The 14,600-nt window shown below is 41.8% G+C and overlaps 1 protein-coding gene across 1 annotated transcript in view; it reads right to left on the bottom strand.

Moving 5' to 3' along the window:
• Positions 1-6: 6 nt before the first annotated feature.
• Positions 7-14,600, bottom strand: part of LOC112406237 (uncharacterized) — a 36,214-nt gene continuing 21,620 nt past the window's right edge. The window contains exons 7-18 of the mRNA XM_024754962.1: positions 14,104-14,148; positions 13,710-13,757; positions 13,510-13,556; positions 13,364-13,413; positions 12,860-13,077; positions 12,496-12,746; positions 10,066-10,200; positions 7,221-7,359; positions 5,869-5,922; positions 5,538-5,618; positions 2,697-2,969; positions 7-992 (exon numbers count right to left, since the gene is read on the bottom strand). Coding sequence (XP_024610730.1) covers positions 973-992; positions 2,697-2,969; positions 5,538-5,618; positions 5,869-5,922; positions 7,221-7,359; positions 10,066-10,200; positions 12,496-12,746; positions 12,860-13,077; positions 13,364-13,413; positions 13,510-13,556; positions 13,710-13,757; positions 14,104-14,148 — 1,361 coding nt within the window. The 3' untranslated portion in view covers positions 7-972. The remainder of the gene's footprint in view (positions 993-2,696; positions 2,970-5,537; positions 5,619-5,868; positions 5,923-7,220; positions 7,360-10,065; positions 10,201-12,495; positions 12,747-12,859; positions 13,078-13,363; positions 13,414-13,509; positions 13,557-13,709; positions 13,758-14,103; positions 14,149-14,600) is intronic.

Genomic DNA, 14,600 nt, shown 5'->3' with positions numbered 1-14,600 from the left:
AAAAAAAAAAAAAAAAAAGATTTCACCCATTAACAAGAGCCAATATGGCCCATGATTCCCTGGGGCAAGTCCTCTTTGAGAAGAGATGACAGTTCTCCCTTGGTCCTGGCTAAGGCTATTTCTGAGTGGCATTCCTGTGCTCCCCACCCGCCAACCCTCCCCAAAGTAAATGACCCAGGGGCCAAAGTCAAGAAATGTAGTGTTTGGCCTGGTGATTTCAGAAGGTTGATGAACCTGCAGGGACTCTGAAGATGGACCCAGCTGAACTTGCCCAGTGAGATGACGCAATCACCTCTGAGGGTTTGCACCAACACTGATGGGGAGAGGATTACATTCCTTTCTAATCACCCTAGGACCAGGTAACATGATTGGTTTAAAGCTTTAGCAGACCACTAGCCAGACTGGTTAGTAATGTGAGACGTGGAAATCACACCCCACATAAAAAGACATATTGTACCTGGAGGCACATAAGTGTCTGACTGCGTGGGAGCTAAAAGAACAGGAACCTCTCTTTATTGTTAATGTCATTAGGAAAAAAGCTAAACGAAATTGGTGCCATTTAAGTACTCCAACACTTAACTGCTAAAAATGTTTCAAACACTTGATATATATTTCATAGTTCACAGACTCCAAAAGGAAAACTATCGCACTTCTCACCTGACTGCGTTGGGTCATTTTAAGCACCCTTTGCAAGTGTATTTGTTTGGGTGGGGAAGCGGGTGGGAAGGTGTGAGTGGGAGGTACAAAAAAAAAAAAAATCTTGATATTGCAGAGGATTTTTTCTTCCTCAAGGTTTCCAAATCTTTCATTCGCTTTGCCCCTGAATAATGTGAGCTGTGGGCAGCCTGTGAAAGGAGCTGCTTCCACAGGCTGTGCAGCTCTAGGTTCCAGAGTCCACACCCAATTACCACGGCGAGGGTCTTTGCAGGTAAAAGTTCCTGAAGCTTCCTTTTTCAGCTCATCTTCCAAACTTCACGTTTCCTGTAAGAAACCTAACAAAATAGAGAAATGAATTCAGAGATTCATTGTTGGGGGGGAAAGGGCACATGCTTTTAAAGAAAGTCACTTGTCCATTTCAAAAAAGAATTCCTGGGAGTGGCTGGGTTTTCCTGAGCTGAAGATAAACCAGTACAATTTTTTAAGGTTGTAGTTACAAGATACTAAAACGTCCTGATAAAAAAACAAAATTCAGCCAATTAGCCAGACATTGTGGCTACATGAGGGCATAAAACACTGGTAAATCTCTGGCTTTTTGTTTGTTTGTTTTTAACTCACAGAAGATTTTTCTCCTATTTAATGAGGGGAATGGACTAAGAAGCTTTTATGATCCCCTTCACTGCTAAAAAATGTCACAAACCCTTGTCAGCAAGTCAAGCGTCTAGTGAGGTCAACAGCAGAGAAAAAGAAAACAAAAAATAACAACCCATTCTACAGGATTTGTGAGATAGTCAGAGTTCCAAGCCTTCCTTTGATGGAAGAGGCTGTGATTATTTCCTTATCATGGCACAGAGGCCAGACCGTCAAGAGGCAGAAGTGCCTAAATGCAAATAAGTAGATTTCCACATGTGGGCCTCAGTGACTTACATAATTTCAACATACCCAAGAAAAAGAATGAAAAATTTGATACTGAAAAATTGGCTCTTCTGTCTGCTTGCAGCTTTTGCATCCAAACAATGGTGGGGGAGTTCAGAAAGCTTGCCCACCACACCTAACAGCATCCTGAGAGTTGGCCGCCCCAGACTTTTACTTTTCATATAAGCTTCTGGGGAGCTGACACACTCTTATATTCTTTAAGGAATAAAAAGTCCAAATAGAATTCCAAATAAAAACCTCTCTCTGATTTTCTGAGAAGTAACACCACATTTGTTAATCATGATAACAATATATAATAATCAAAGCTGTGAATTGGTTTGACCTTGATTCTAACAATGTGCTAATAAGTAAGTCAAGCCACAAAAAAAGAAGTGCTTAAAACAAAGGAAGGAACCCTGTGGTTTTCTGGATTGAGACCAGAAACAACTCCCTTTAGCTCTCTCTTGGGTTCTGCTCTTTCCCTTCCCTTCTTCGCTGCTGGAGGTTGACTAGTGCCACGCAGTGGCCTCCTGGAGCACTGCTTCAGCACCACAGAAAGCCTAGAAGGACCAATGAATGCTACCAGTCAGGTCCCTGCCTGAGCCTCACTACCTGCCTGGAGCTTTACAAGCAGTACCTCTTTTCGTTATCACACCAGACCCAGGACACTGGGGTTTTGCATCCATTTGACAGATGGGAACATAGAGGTTTAAAGTCAGGTAAGGAATTTGCTTAGTCATGGATATATCGTACAACACAGGGAATACAGCCAGTAGTTTATAACTATAAATGGAGTATAACCTGTAAAATCTGTGAATCACTATGTTGCACACCTGTGACATATAATATTATATACCAACTATACTTCAATAAAAAAAAATTTTTTTTTGCCTAGTCACAAACCTAGCCAGCACTTGAGATGGGATTTGAACACTTCCTCTGACTGCATACACAAGTCACCTTTACTTAGATTATGGCAGCCCACATGCTTACTGCTACAGCATTTGCACAGTTCTCTAAACCCGAGCTTATAAATACACAAGCAACACATTCTATAATAGAAATTTGCTATTTGCAAAGACAGCTTGATTTCAAGTAAATGACTAAGATAACTTCCTGCTTACCTTTCAGCACATCTTGGACTTCAACTGAATTGATGTTTTTCAAGCAGTTCCATAAATTCTGAGCTGTGGCGTTACTCTGCTCCTTTTCTTGCCACTTCTTCAGCATCCTAAACTTATTGATCGTGACATCTTCTTTCTTCTCCAGGATAGCATCAATGTCGCTAATCTTCAACTTCAGGTTGGCAATGGCAATCTTTACCCACTCCTTCCCCAACTTCTCAGCAAGGTTAATCAACTGAGTGTCTGTTAACAAGGCTTTAGTCTTCACTCCATCTAAAAGCACATGAAGAATTCAGTTGTTCCTCTAAACACTTCATTTATAGCCATTTACAATGAAAACGTATTCTCTTTATATAAAAAAAGAAACCATGATTCAAAACTTTAATAACTGCTTTTAAAATTAAAAAAAAAAAAAAAAAAAAAATATATATATATATATATTTCAGTGTCAAAAAAATCCCTGCTTTCCCAACTATTTTAAGGACCAAAGGAAACAATTTCATACAACATTAAACTGGGGTATAATGCTCACATGATAATTCAATAATTCAGGGAATTAAATTGTTTTATAAAGCAGCACAAATTAGGTTGGAGTAAAAAAAAAAAAAATCAGGCACCAAAAATAATTTATGTGGCTCAAAAAGAAAAATATACAGCTTTTGCCCTTGCCCAGCTCTGCAACTTCATCTAAGTGTTAATACCACATACAAAATGCTACCTTTAGTGGTCAATAAAGAGAACAGCAAGAGATATGAATTGCAGTCTCCATTCCACCATCTCCTGGCATTAGGGGAAAGAGCACATTCCACGGAAAAGCCAGGGGACGGTATCTGTAATATCTGTTGCTCACTAAGAAACAGTGTCATAATCTTGGAAGGGTATATGTTTGCCAATGGAAACCACTGGCCCCATAAAGAATATCAGCCCTAGCAGTAAGGTGGATTCTCTATATTCCCACAGTGCAGCAAAGCTCATGGGGTACAGGGTCTCGGTTAAGGATCTTCAAGGCCTTACAAACACTGGAGGTGACATTAGAAAGGAATAAGAGGGAGGAAGAATCCTTCCTGCCCCTCCTCCAGGACCATGACGCTTTCACTCATCTACAGCCAACAATCTGTTAAAGTGAACCTAACGTTTGTATTGGACCCTAACACACTTCAGTTTCCTCTCTAACGTTCTAGACAAGAATGGGTTCTCAAGGGTGGCCCCTGCCCCCTAGTGGTCTCCTGATACACGGGATCTGTCAAAAATGTAAGTTCTCAGGACCATCCCCAAAGCCCCCAAAATGTTATGTGGCAGCCTGAATGGGAGGGGAGTTTGGGGGAGAACGGATACATGTATATGCATGGCTGAGCCCCTTTGCTGTGCACCTGAAACTATCACAACATTGTTCGTTGGCTGTACTCCAATATAAAATAAAAAGTTTTTTTGAAAAAAGTAAATCTTATTTATTCGCTACTACATTGTCATCTCTAAAAAGGTTGGAAATCTTAATTTCTAGGTAGTATTTGATCATTTTAATTCTATTTCTAGTTACTTGCTGTTGGAGCTAATTTTAAATAGCCAAATAATTGCAAGAAAAAAACTTTCCCTAAATATCAATTTAATATAAAATTGGTTCCCATTCAGTTATAAATGAGTAAGTTCTGAGGATCTAATACACAGCATGGTGACTATAGTTAATAATACTGTGTTGTACACTTGAAATTTGCTAAGAGATGGGTCTTATGCATTCTCACTACCACCAAAAAAAAAAAAAAAAAAAAAGGCTATGTGAGATGACAGATGTGCTAATTAACTTGACTGGTAAATATTTCACAATATATGCATACATCAGAACGTCACATGGTGCACTTTATGTATACACAATTTTGTCAATTATATCTCGATAAAACTGGAAAAATATTGTATCCCAATTTGGTTAGCTTTTAAAGTAACTCCAGAGCCTCATTTTGATGTTCATTAAATAGAAACAATAAACTTTTCTCTAGTGACATACAGTAAAATCAGACATATGTCATCCTCACAACCTCCTGCTCTAGCATGTGAAGAATAGCTTATTTTAGCCTACAGAGAGTTTATCTGCTTTTAGAGATTCGCACCTTCTTACAATGGTAGAATAAAAGGTATTTTGATGAAAGGGTTAATCTGGGGAGTTACATGAGGCCCCCAAAGCCTTGAGATCTTGTCTCATATAATTTGAGTCTGGGTTTTTTAACTTAAATTTGTGAATTCTGGCTGGACTTGAATTTTGAGGTACATACTCCATCTTCTGGCTCCTTGGAGTATTGTTTTTAAATGCTTAAATCTCTACTGTATTTTCACAACTATCAATCCTTGGTCTCTGCCATTTAATTGGAAGAAATTAAGTTGGCCTTTGTCTCCAATAACTGAGCTGGCGGCTCCTTCCCCCAAAAGTAGCTAATAACTTTGAGGCCAGTGAATGCACACATGGACATTCACCATTTACCCCTTCAATGAATATTCACTGTCTTCTACATAAAAGGCTGCAGGCTCAGTGTTATGGGAAAATGCACAGATGGACAGGCCACGGGCCCTGTCCCTATGGGCTGCAGGAGCTTCCCCTGGCCCTCCATTCTACTTTCACCGAGGGAAGGGGAGGAGTGCACAGTCAAGCTGGCAAAGTAAGCTGGGGCAGACCAAGAAGGACCCTTGTCCAGCCCTAAGGAGCTGGGACACAGGGGGAAAGTATCTGGGAGGGCACGCACACCTAGGATGTGGCTCCAGGAGAACTGACCCAAAAAGCACGTGTGTTGCATGAAAGTCAATGGGGGAGACGAGGGAAAACGACTCATAGCCACAGATGACGTTTTTACAAACCTGAAGTGCCAATCTGCTTCATTCTTTTATCATAGACCACCTCATCAGGTAAGCTGCTACTCATCTTTCGCCGCCTATTACCTTTAAAAAACAACAACAACCACAAATTGGCTTTCCCTTAGGGTTCTTATTATCTACCCATCTTCAAACTAGAGTTCTTTTTAAAAAAATCATCATTGAGATAGAAACAAATTGAAAATGGATTCAAAGGTCATTCCGATGATTAAGAGTTATGGAACACTCCTTAACGTTACCGTATTTGCACAGCAGAATTAAAATTCTAGTGGATGGAAGGTATAGACGAGTTTAACATCCAGTCACGAGCACTTACCACTTGTGCTGCTTTTCGAAATGTTCGGGTTCTGATCATGCTGAACCCAGTCACCTGTTAAATTACAATAAGCAGCAATTGGAAAAAATGGTTTTGAAACTGGAAGTAAAGCAATCGATTTATGAAAGCACCTGAAACCCCAGGGTCTCGGCAACCTCTCTAAAGTTCAAATACGAGTTTGAGGTTTTAACTTAGTATGTATGCAAATGCACTGGGCTTGAACTCTTGAGATAAATAACAAGTACTCCTTCCAACACGTCTTGCGGGACAAGTGTTTCCCAAACTTCGGTCATCCGCCCACCACTGTCATGATATCTGCCATACCCATCTGCCAGGTGAAATGTCATTCGCTCCATATTTCTTTAAATCTAGAACTACCGTAAATAGAACAGTGGCAGCATGTGCCATATGGAGACGGAAGCCATAAAAATAAATATCGTTAAACTTTAAGTGTATTTGTATGTACTCCACGTAAAAGAATCTCACGTATGTATTATCATTCTGTACTTGAGGGGTTCTTTCTGGACACTTCACCTGTGATTCGACACCACCTGCCCCATGTGAAATTCAGCCCCTGCTCTAACCGATGCCCACGTGTCAGGCAGGCCTTCCGCAGGTTCCTTTAGTGAAGATGCCTAATAGTGATGGGCAATTTCAGTTCATTGTTAGCTTAGGCTGCCAAAATAATGGAGACCAGAACCATCTTACAATGCAGAATATTATTAAGTAAGTTTAAAAAAAGAAGTCTTAAAAAGTGGTCTTTAAAATTGCCAAGAGGCTTAGTCTAGAAGAACATCTGTCATTCAGGCTGCTACACGTTAAATACCTTTATTCCTGTGGCATTTGCTGTGATTAAAAAGTAACATCTTTCAGGTTCATTTATTTGAGCATATTAATGAATACCGAGCAAAAATACTACAATCCCCAATACACAGTCCCAACTAGGACTCTTCCCAGCTAAGTAACTGTAGTTTGGATAAAAGGGCCTGTTTCAAAACTGGCTAACTTAAGGGTATAATATTGAGAACAGGAGTCACACCTATAGAAAAGCTTCCTGCTTAAACTAGCACAGAATTCCAAACTGATTAGACTGGGTTTCGTTTCTGGAGTATAAAGACATGAGAGCAAATATGGACTCTGTGCACCCACCGACTCTGGGGATTTGGACGGTGGGTGCCTGAGAAGGAGAGCCGGCACTTCTGCCCAGGAGCTGGGGCCTCTGTTTCTCTTAATCGAATGTTTTAATATTACAGTGATGGGACAGACAACTACTCTATTTGCTTTTCCACCCAGGCCACCTGCGCCCCCTCAACCCCCAAACAGAGTTTTAATTGAAGATACAAAACACTCACACTCTCTCAGTTTTGCTTTCCATACAATTTCCTCGGAATCCATTTCAACCAAAAGTAATTTAAACTCCACTGGTTGCTCCAAATACACTTCGCTATAACTTTTCAATTTTAAAAGTGAACCATCCACAAACTCAATTTCCTTTAAAAAAACAAACAAATGTGATTTTCCTGAAATTTAAAAGTTGCGTTAATTAACAACATAAAATGTCAGATAAGGAATAACGGCAATGAGAAGGGTTAGTGCTTGAATGCTGAAATTTTGACCTTGGAAATCCCACTCCTTAATCATACATCCTCTCACTCTCCTGCTTCTAATCCCTCCTTACTCTTACTCCAAACTGCTTTTCTACCTCATTGAAGCTTCTAGTCCCGTGGCCCTAGTTTTCTAAAGTGTAACTTTTCAAGCCTTTCCCGATTTCAACGTTTCATCTTTCCCAAATGGCACCTGTGCTCACCCATCAGCCACCCTATCCTAGGTGCTTTTAAACTCCTCACCATCTTTTTCCTAGATCGTTCTCCAATCTGCAGTTGATTCCGCATTTACAGAACTACGTGCAGTGTTCTGTCCACGTGTCCTCATTGAACACCGCCGTCCCCCAACAAATCCTCGTATCGCTATTTTATGGATAAAGAATCCCAGAGAAGCGTATGAACTTGCCCAGGTCCACACCTAGGAAGTGGCGGAACTGGAATTTGAATCCACACCTCGTGACTCCAGAGTGTGAGCTCTTAACCACTACACAGACTGCCTCCTGCCTTCCACCTCCTCTGCTGCTCTCCAGGCTGGCTAGCAAGGCTGGCGGGAGAAATACATCTTTTAAAAACTATCAGTGACCTGCACTGGGCATCACCATCACAAACCAATGGTCTTAACCTGTCCCCCACCCTTTCCGTTCCAAGTCACTAGTATTATCTTCACAACCTTCTAAGGGTCAGTCACCAGGGCCTACAAAGCTGAGACAGCGCCCTCTCCTGGCCCTACTCCTCCTAAATCCCTCCACGTTCAGCTTCTCCAGAACCATCCTGGGGCCTCCAGCCCAACTGCACATCCCCGCCCCCTCACTTAGACACCAGCGGCCCCTTTTCCGGGAGAGCTTCGGAAAGCTCATCTCTTCCGGGGAATCCCTCACCCTTCAAACCCAGAACAAACATCACCCATGTGAAAAGCATTCCTGGAGACCCACTGCACTTCATACGCATCTCTATAGTAACACATTATGCTAAAATTATTTATTTTCATGAATGGAGTATTTCTCTCACTTTGAGGGAAAAGACTGTGACTTATTTGTTTTTTAATTCTTAGCTCTTATCTCAAGCTGACTGGTAATAGGCACGTCTGATCAGTGTCAGTTAAGCAAATCATTAACGGTCTAAAACTAATAAGAACACCTTATATTTACACAGTTTGATAACTTTCAGAGTGCTCCCAAACCATTACTTGGTATGATCCTTACAGCAATCCTGGGAGATTATCCCCATTTTATCGGCCAGAAATGTGGTTAACAGAACGTGGACTATTTAAAGCCCTCCAGCTATCCACATCTTTTGTAAGAATGAACTCCTGGGACCCCCTCGGTGTCTTGCTGGGCACGTCCATCCATTCAATATGTATTATTCCCTCTCCCAGTGGTTCTTAAACGTGGCAACACATTATAGTCACCTTGGGAGCTTTAATAAGCCCAATGCCCAGGCCATTCCCAGACCAATTAAGTCAGCATCTCTGGAGGTGGGACCCAGGCCACGGGATGTTTTTAAAGCTCCTCAGGGAATTTCACTATGCAGCAAAGGCCAAGAATCACTGCTCTAAGCACACCCTTCTCATTTAACTCCACTTCCCAGACAAGGCTGCAGTTTGCTTCTCGTGATTGTTTTGGTGTACCATCTGCCAGGGCTTGATCAGCTTAGAAGGGCTGAGAGTCAGCCTCTCAGATCCCAGTGTGGGGACAGTGGCTTGAGAGGCCAAGGGCAGTCGGGGCCCTGGGTGAGCCCTCCAATGCCCAGGTGTGTGCAGATCGCCCACCTGCTTTGCACATTAGTTTCTTCAGCCATGTTGTTGTAAGGCTCAAATGGTTCAAAGGGTGTGGAGAGACGCTTTGAAACTGGAAAGGAAGGAAGGTTACAGAAGACTGTCTGACCAACCTGACTGCTTCTACAGGGCACGAGGCCCCTAATAATATAATAAAACAGTACAACATGGACCACTGCCATTAGCTCTCTTGGCTCACATTTTAATTTAATGGAATCAAAACATGTTTTCAACTTTTCATAAGCTGTAAAACAAACAAACAAACAAACAAAAGGAGGTGTACAAAAGGAATTTCCACGCAGACGTCCAGACTAGAGAAGCTGTGGCATATGCTCAGAGCACATAATGAAAATAAGTTTTAAAAATAAACTAAGTCATTTCCGAGAAACCAAGATCACTTACAAATGTCATGGTGTGTACAGTGAATAGTTCAAATCTAACAACAATTTGTCCTCATAACTATTTTTCAAATGCCTTCCAGTAAGAAAAGCCCAATATCCCTTGCTAACATTGTTTGAAGAATTTAATTTAAAATGCAAGAACATTTAAAACCTTTTTAAAGGGAAAGAGATTGGATAGTCTATTTTGCCAATGACTTCAGATAAATCCTGAAATTCAACTGCATTTTTGGAATAAACAACAAGTTTAGCAAAACAACCGCCTTCTTAGAAACTGGGAAATAAAAAAGGAAAACAAAATGCATTATTTTGAATATCTTCAAAACACCATATCTAAGAAATATACACCCTTGCTACTACTCCAAGGTGGTTTTTTTTTTTTTTTCTTTTTTTTTTTCAAGGTGGTTTTTAAAATACCTACCTCGGGGGTGATTTCAGCTTCTGGATCACTGATCAGCCTGTACTTCTTCCCATTCTGCAACAACTTCTGGCAAACGGGAGGCTTGTCGATTTTCATGAATTTCTTAGAGGAGTGCTTTACAGACTTGGAAATATCCTAAAGGAGGAAATGGGTTTTGGTTTCGAAATCCATCAGCAACAACTGTCAGAGACCTAAGAGCCAGGCTGTGCATGTGCCAGCTGCATTATCTTCACTTCCTCCTACAGAACGACAGCGGGAGAGTAGCTTTCACAGTGCTCACAAGGGAAAAAAGCCACAGAGGCTGAGTCGCCTTTGATCTGCACTTCCGGCACCCAGATCGCCAAACATCTTCCTGCGAAAGCACTACAGCCAAAAGCAACACTTATACCCTGTGTGGCACCAAAAAATCTGCTTCTGAAGAATCTGAGAAAATTAAATTAGCACTCGCACTACACATTTGTATTACTAACTACATGCCCATCGTGTGAACAGAAAGCAACTCTTTTACTGTACATGGTTCCAGCCTACTCAGAGTTTGTTTCCATCCTTATTTTCACAACTATCCCTTCGACATGGCCCTAGAGGGGACACTGACTTTACATGTAATGTTCGAATGCCCCCAAGAGGTTAATGTAACCTTTGGCCCAAGCTCCCTTGGTAAAGCAGCTGTACAGCCGAACATGAAATTTAGGTTTCCTGAGGCAGAGTTCAAGGAAATCTTTTCCTACGTAGGAAAAAAATCAACCCAAGAAGAAAGGTGTAAAAATAAAACACCAGCCAGGAAGGACATCCTGCCTTATGCATGCCACACTCCCCATTGTTCTGGGGGCATCCTTCTCTACATTTGCTGATACAATCAGCTCCCTACCCCAGCTTCCCAGGAAGTGTGGGATAACACTCTTTTAATTAATTGATTTTACTTTAAAAAAATATAAAGCTCATCAAATAATAGTACTTATTCCAAATCTAATGCTAATTATACATTTTTTAACTTTTTATTTTACATTGGAGTATAGTTGATGAACAATGTGGTGAACGTTTCAGGCGCACAGCAAAGCGACTCAGCCATACATGCACATGTAGCCATTCTCCCCCAGACTCCCTCCCGTCCAGGCTGCCACATAACACTGAGCAGAGTGCCCTGTGCTATACTAATTATACTTTGGATGTGATTATTTTTATACCGTTTTAAAGACTATTTTCCCAACGGAAAGTATTATCTTTAAGGGGACCACAGGAAGCATATTCTACTTGCTTAGGAGGAAACTAAGAACCTATTACTTAATCAAGTTTTTATACTTTAATACGTATTGCTAATTAAAATCAGTATAATATTTTAAAGCTTGGAAATATTACAACCTAAAACCACTGGGACTAGGTAGTTTGATATAAATTCTATAACTCAAATTATAACTCATAAATTAGTACACTTTATTATAGCTCTAATGCTTATTTTTTTCCAATTCTGTTAAACCCTAATTTTGAATCTGGAAGTATAATTTTGAGTCACTGCTTTATCTACTATATTTCAGTGCTCCGTCCGCCTCTAAGTCATTATAACTGTATTGACAGTGAGTCAGCCTACGAAAGGAGATTCAATTCTCTGTTATAGCTACAGTGCAGAAAATGGGCTAAACATCATGGCCTTATTCTGTGTTCTGGAAAACCGGTTCCATTATGAATATCCACACCCCTCCCCTCAGGCCATGCTACCTTAAACACATTGGGTGCTTCATGAACATGTGCTGCTACAAAACCCAGAATGTTGAACCCAAGGTCAATTTTTATCCAAAAAATTGCTCTGGAATGAGTTACCCTAAGAGATCCATCTTACTGACGGAGCTTTAGGCCAAGGAGAAACCTTCAGTCGCCCTACACTTGACCCAAAGACCTGAAACGGCTCCCCAGTGTATCCAGAGCAGGTGCTTCTCCAACTCTAACGTCCCAATCACCTGGGAATGTTGACCAGTGCAGGCTCTGAGTCTGCAGGTCTGGGTGGGGCTGAGACTTTGCATTTTAACGAACTCCCTGCTAATGTCAGCCAGCCACTGCTGGTCTCCATGTCCCCTGGCCCCCTGGTCCCCAGACCACATGTTTAGCAGCAAGGAGTAGAGAACAGATGGCCTAGGCTGCCCACCAGGCAACCCTCTCCAAGGCCAGGCCAGCCTGTCTGTGCCATCCCCACCTCTGGAGCGCTATTTTCCTATCTCTTATCTTCACGACACTGTTTACATGTATAAACACCTGTACTCCGTGGATCTGAGGACTTGGCGTGCACCTAGGCACTGACCTGATGACCTCTGTGGGCGAGCACCAAATCAGACCCGCTGTGGGTGACGCTTAAATCAACAGGGACGGGACCCACCCAGATGTCATGTGAAGTCTGAACACAAAGTATTCAACACTTAGTATTCACTTTCATTGATTTACCTTGATGAAGGACTCATTATTGGTTGCTATGTACACTCGAAAAGACAAGGATGGGTTATGGTCGATGGCTTTGTACAGGATCACAGCCCCGTGGTGGAATACTGTTTCTTCGCTTTGAATAACGGGTCCCACAGGAGAAAGAGAGCTCACGTGCCATTTGACGTGGGTTGCAGAATGGTCCACAGTATATTCTAACGAGGCCCCAGTACTTTTAACATGTAAGACTTTGAACATCATGTTGGCATCGCAGTCTGTTAACACATGAAGGTGAATCGGTATTCCAGGTACTGTATGGGCTGCACACATACTCTCACACATGTGCACATGCACACATCAACTAAACTTTTAGCAAACGAGTACTTACGACCCAAGCAGAGGGAATGTGGAAAATGAATGGAGGTAAGGCAGGTTGGGTCACATTTAACATCAAACAAGGGTCCACCGACAACCCAGGGCTTCACAACCAGGTCCGCGTATTTGCTCCAGGACAGGACGCAATACTTGATGTCAACTTTTCTGTTAACCTCAAATATCAGACCAGTCTCCGTGCACTGGTAAGTTCCCTCTGTGTCCACCTTCAGTCTGCATTGGATAGATAAGAACACCTGTTTAGTCCTGATGTTTGGTTAGGAGAAGACCTCTGAAAATTATTTTTTTTCAATTCATTTTTTGTTTTTAATTTCACTCAAAAGCACTAAGGGAACGCTATAACATTCTGAAGCAGCACCATTATCAAAGAAAACAATCCAAGTAATTACATAAAATGTGTAAAGTTAGTTATGCTTTTTGTGTTTCCCCTACTTGGGGTTATAATTATGTAGAAAGTTAAATTACTGAAGCTATGTCTTCTGCATTCACAATTACTTACAAAAACTGTCCCCGGGAAAGGAGCCTGGGGGTCACTAGTTCATTGTGTTTCTGGAGGAAAAGCACATATATAACCTATAAGTAAATGCTGTTTTCTTAAATAAAGCAAATTAAAGAATCATCCCTTCATAATTAAAAGTTACTTACATTTTCGGCATTACAGTGTTCACAGTGAGATTGGATTTCATTAAATTCTAAATGACAGAGAAAAAGTTTTGCTTATAGGAATGTGACTGGCATTTTCAGACAAAAATTGTTTTAATAAATATATATGACCAGATTACAAAATTCAAAGGTACAGGTCCCTCAGCAATAATGCGAATATTTTGGAAAACATCAGTTCATACCTGAATTAAAATGGTCTGTGGGCAACTCTTTACCCTCCCATTCTTCAACTGTAAAAGATATGGTCACACATGTATTGGCGTAAGTCAGTCACAGCGTAAATCACTCAAACCCCCATCTCCAGCTTCACAACCAACGGGAACTTTAAACATACATTCAACATCTCCGTGAGTGGATTCAGCGCCACATGACGCATCATGCTTGTGAGTCCCGCTGTAGGTCTAAAGGCATGAAAACGAGCTTGAAAGCGACTCTTAAGTCTCCATGCCCCCCGTTTTGGCACATTAAGTCTTTAGCTGATCTTCTGGCACAGAATCCTCCTCTCACACCACAGGCACAGGGAGAACGGGATGAATTAGAGAAAACGAGAGGGCAAGGGCACTGCCTCGCTCTTACCCTGATTAGACGCTTCCTCGGTGGAAGATTCTCTTAGCTCCCCATCTGTGGAGACAAGAAAGGACTGAGGCACAGGTGGTCATGAACGAGCTCTTCACTCGTTACTCCTCACCTAGGCCAGCGTCTCAGCTGGACAGCCGCAGCCCCCAGTGAAGAGCCCTTCACGGTGGCCAGGAGTCGGGAACTAAGCTGGAGTCATTATCCCCAAGGTAGGGCTTGACTGGCATCAGCCCTTCAGGCTAGTACAGAGTTCGAGATAAGCTTGGAAGTAAGAGAGGAGTTGACGTCTGATTTTAGGCATATTTAAACTGGAACTCTCTTGTAAGCGTCTCTGATTTAGCATGTAGACTCCTTCCATCGGCTCCCCACTACTTTCAGCTTCTATCAGCCTCCCCACGCTTACTGCCCTCCGGTCACTCTGAGCCACTCTCCACACCAAAGCACGCTCCTGCCTCAGGGCCTTTGCACACTTACTATCTCCTAGAACAAATATTCAT

The sequence above is a fragment of the Neophocaena asiaeorientalis genome, unplaced genomic scaffold, assembly GCF_003031525.2.
Source record: "Neophocaena asiaeorientalis asiaeorientalis breed wild unplaced genomic scaffold, Neophocaena_asiaeorientalis_V1.1 scaffold61, whole genome shotgun sequence".
Classification (NCBI taxonomy): domain Eukaryota; kingdom Metazoa; phylum Chordata; class Mammalia; order Artiodactyla; family Phocoenidae; genus Neophocaena; species Neophocaena asiaeorientalis.
The sequence above is the reverse complement of the archived record's forward strand: the minus strand, read 5'-3'. Positions and strand labels throughout refer to the sequence as shown.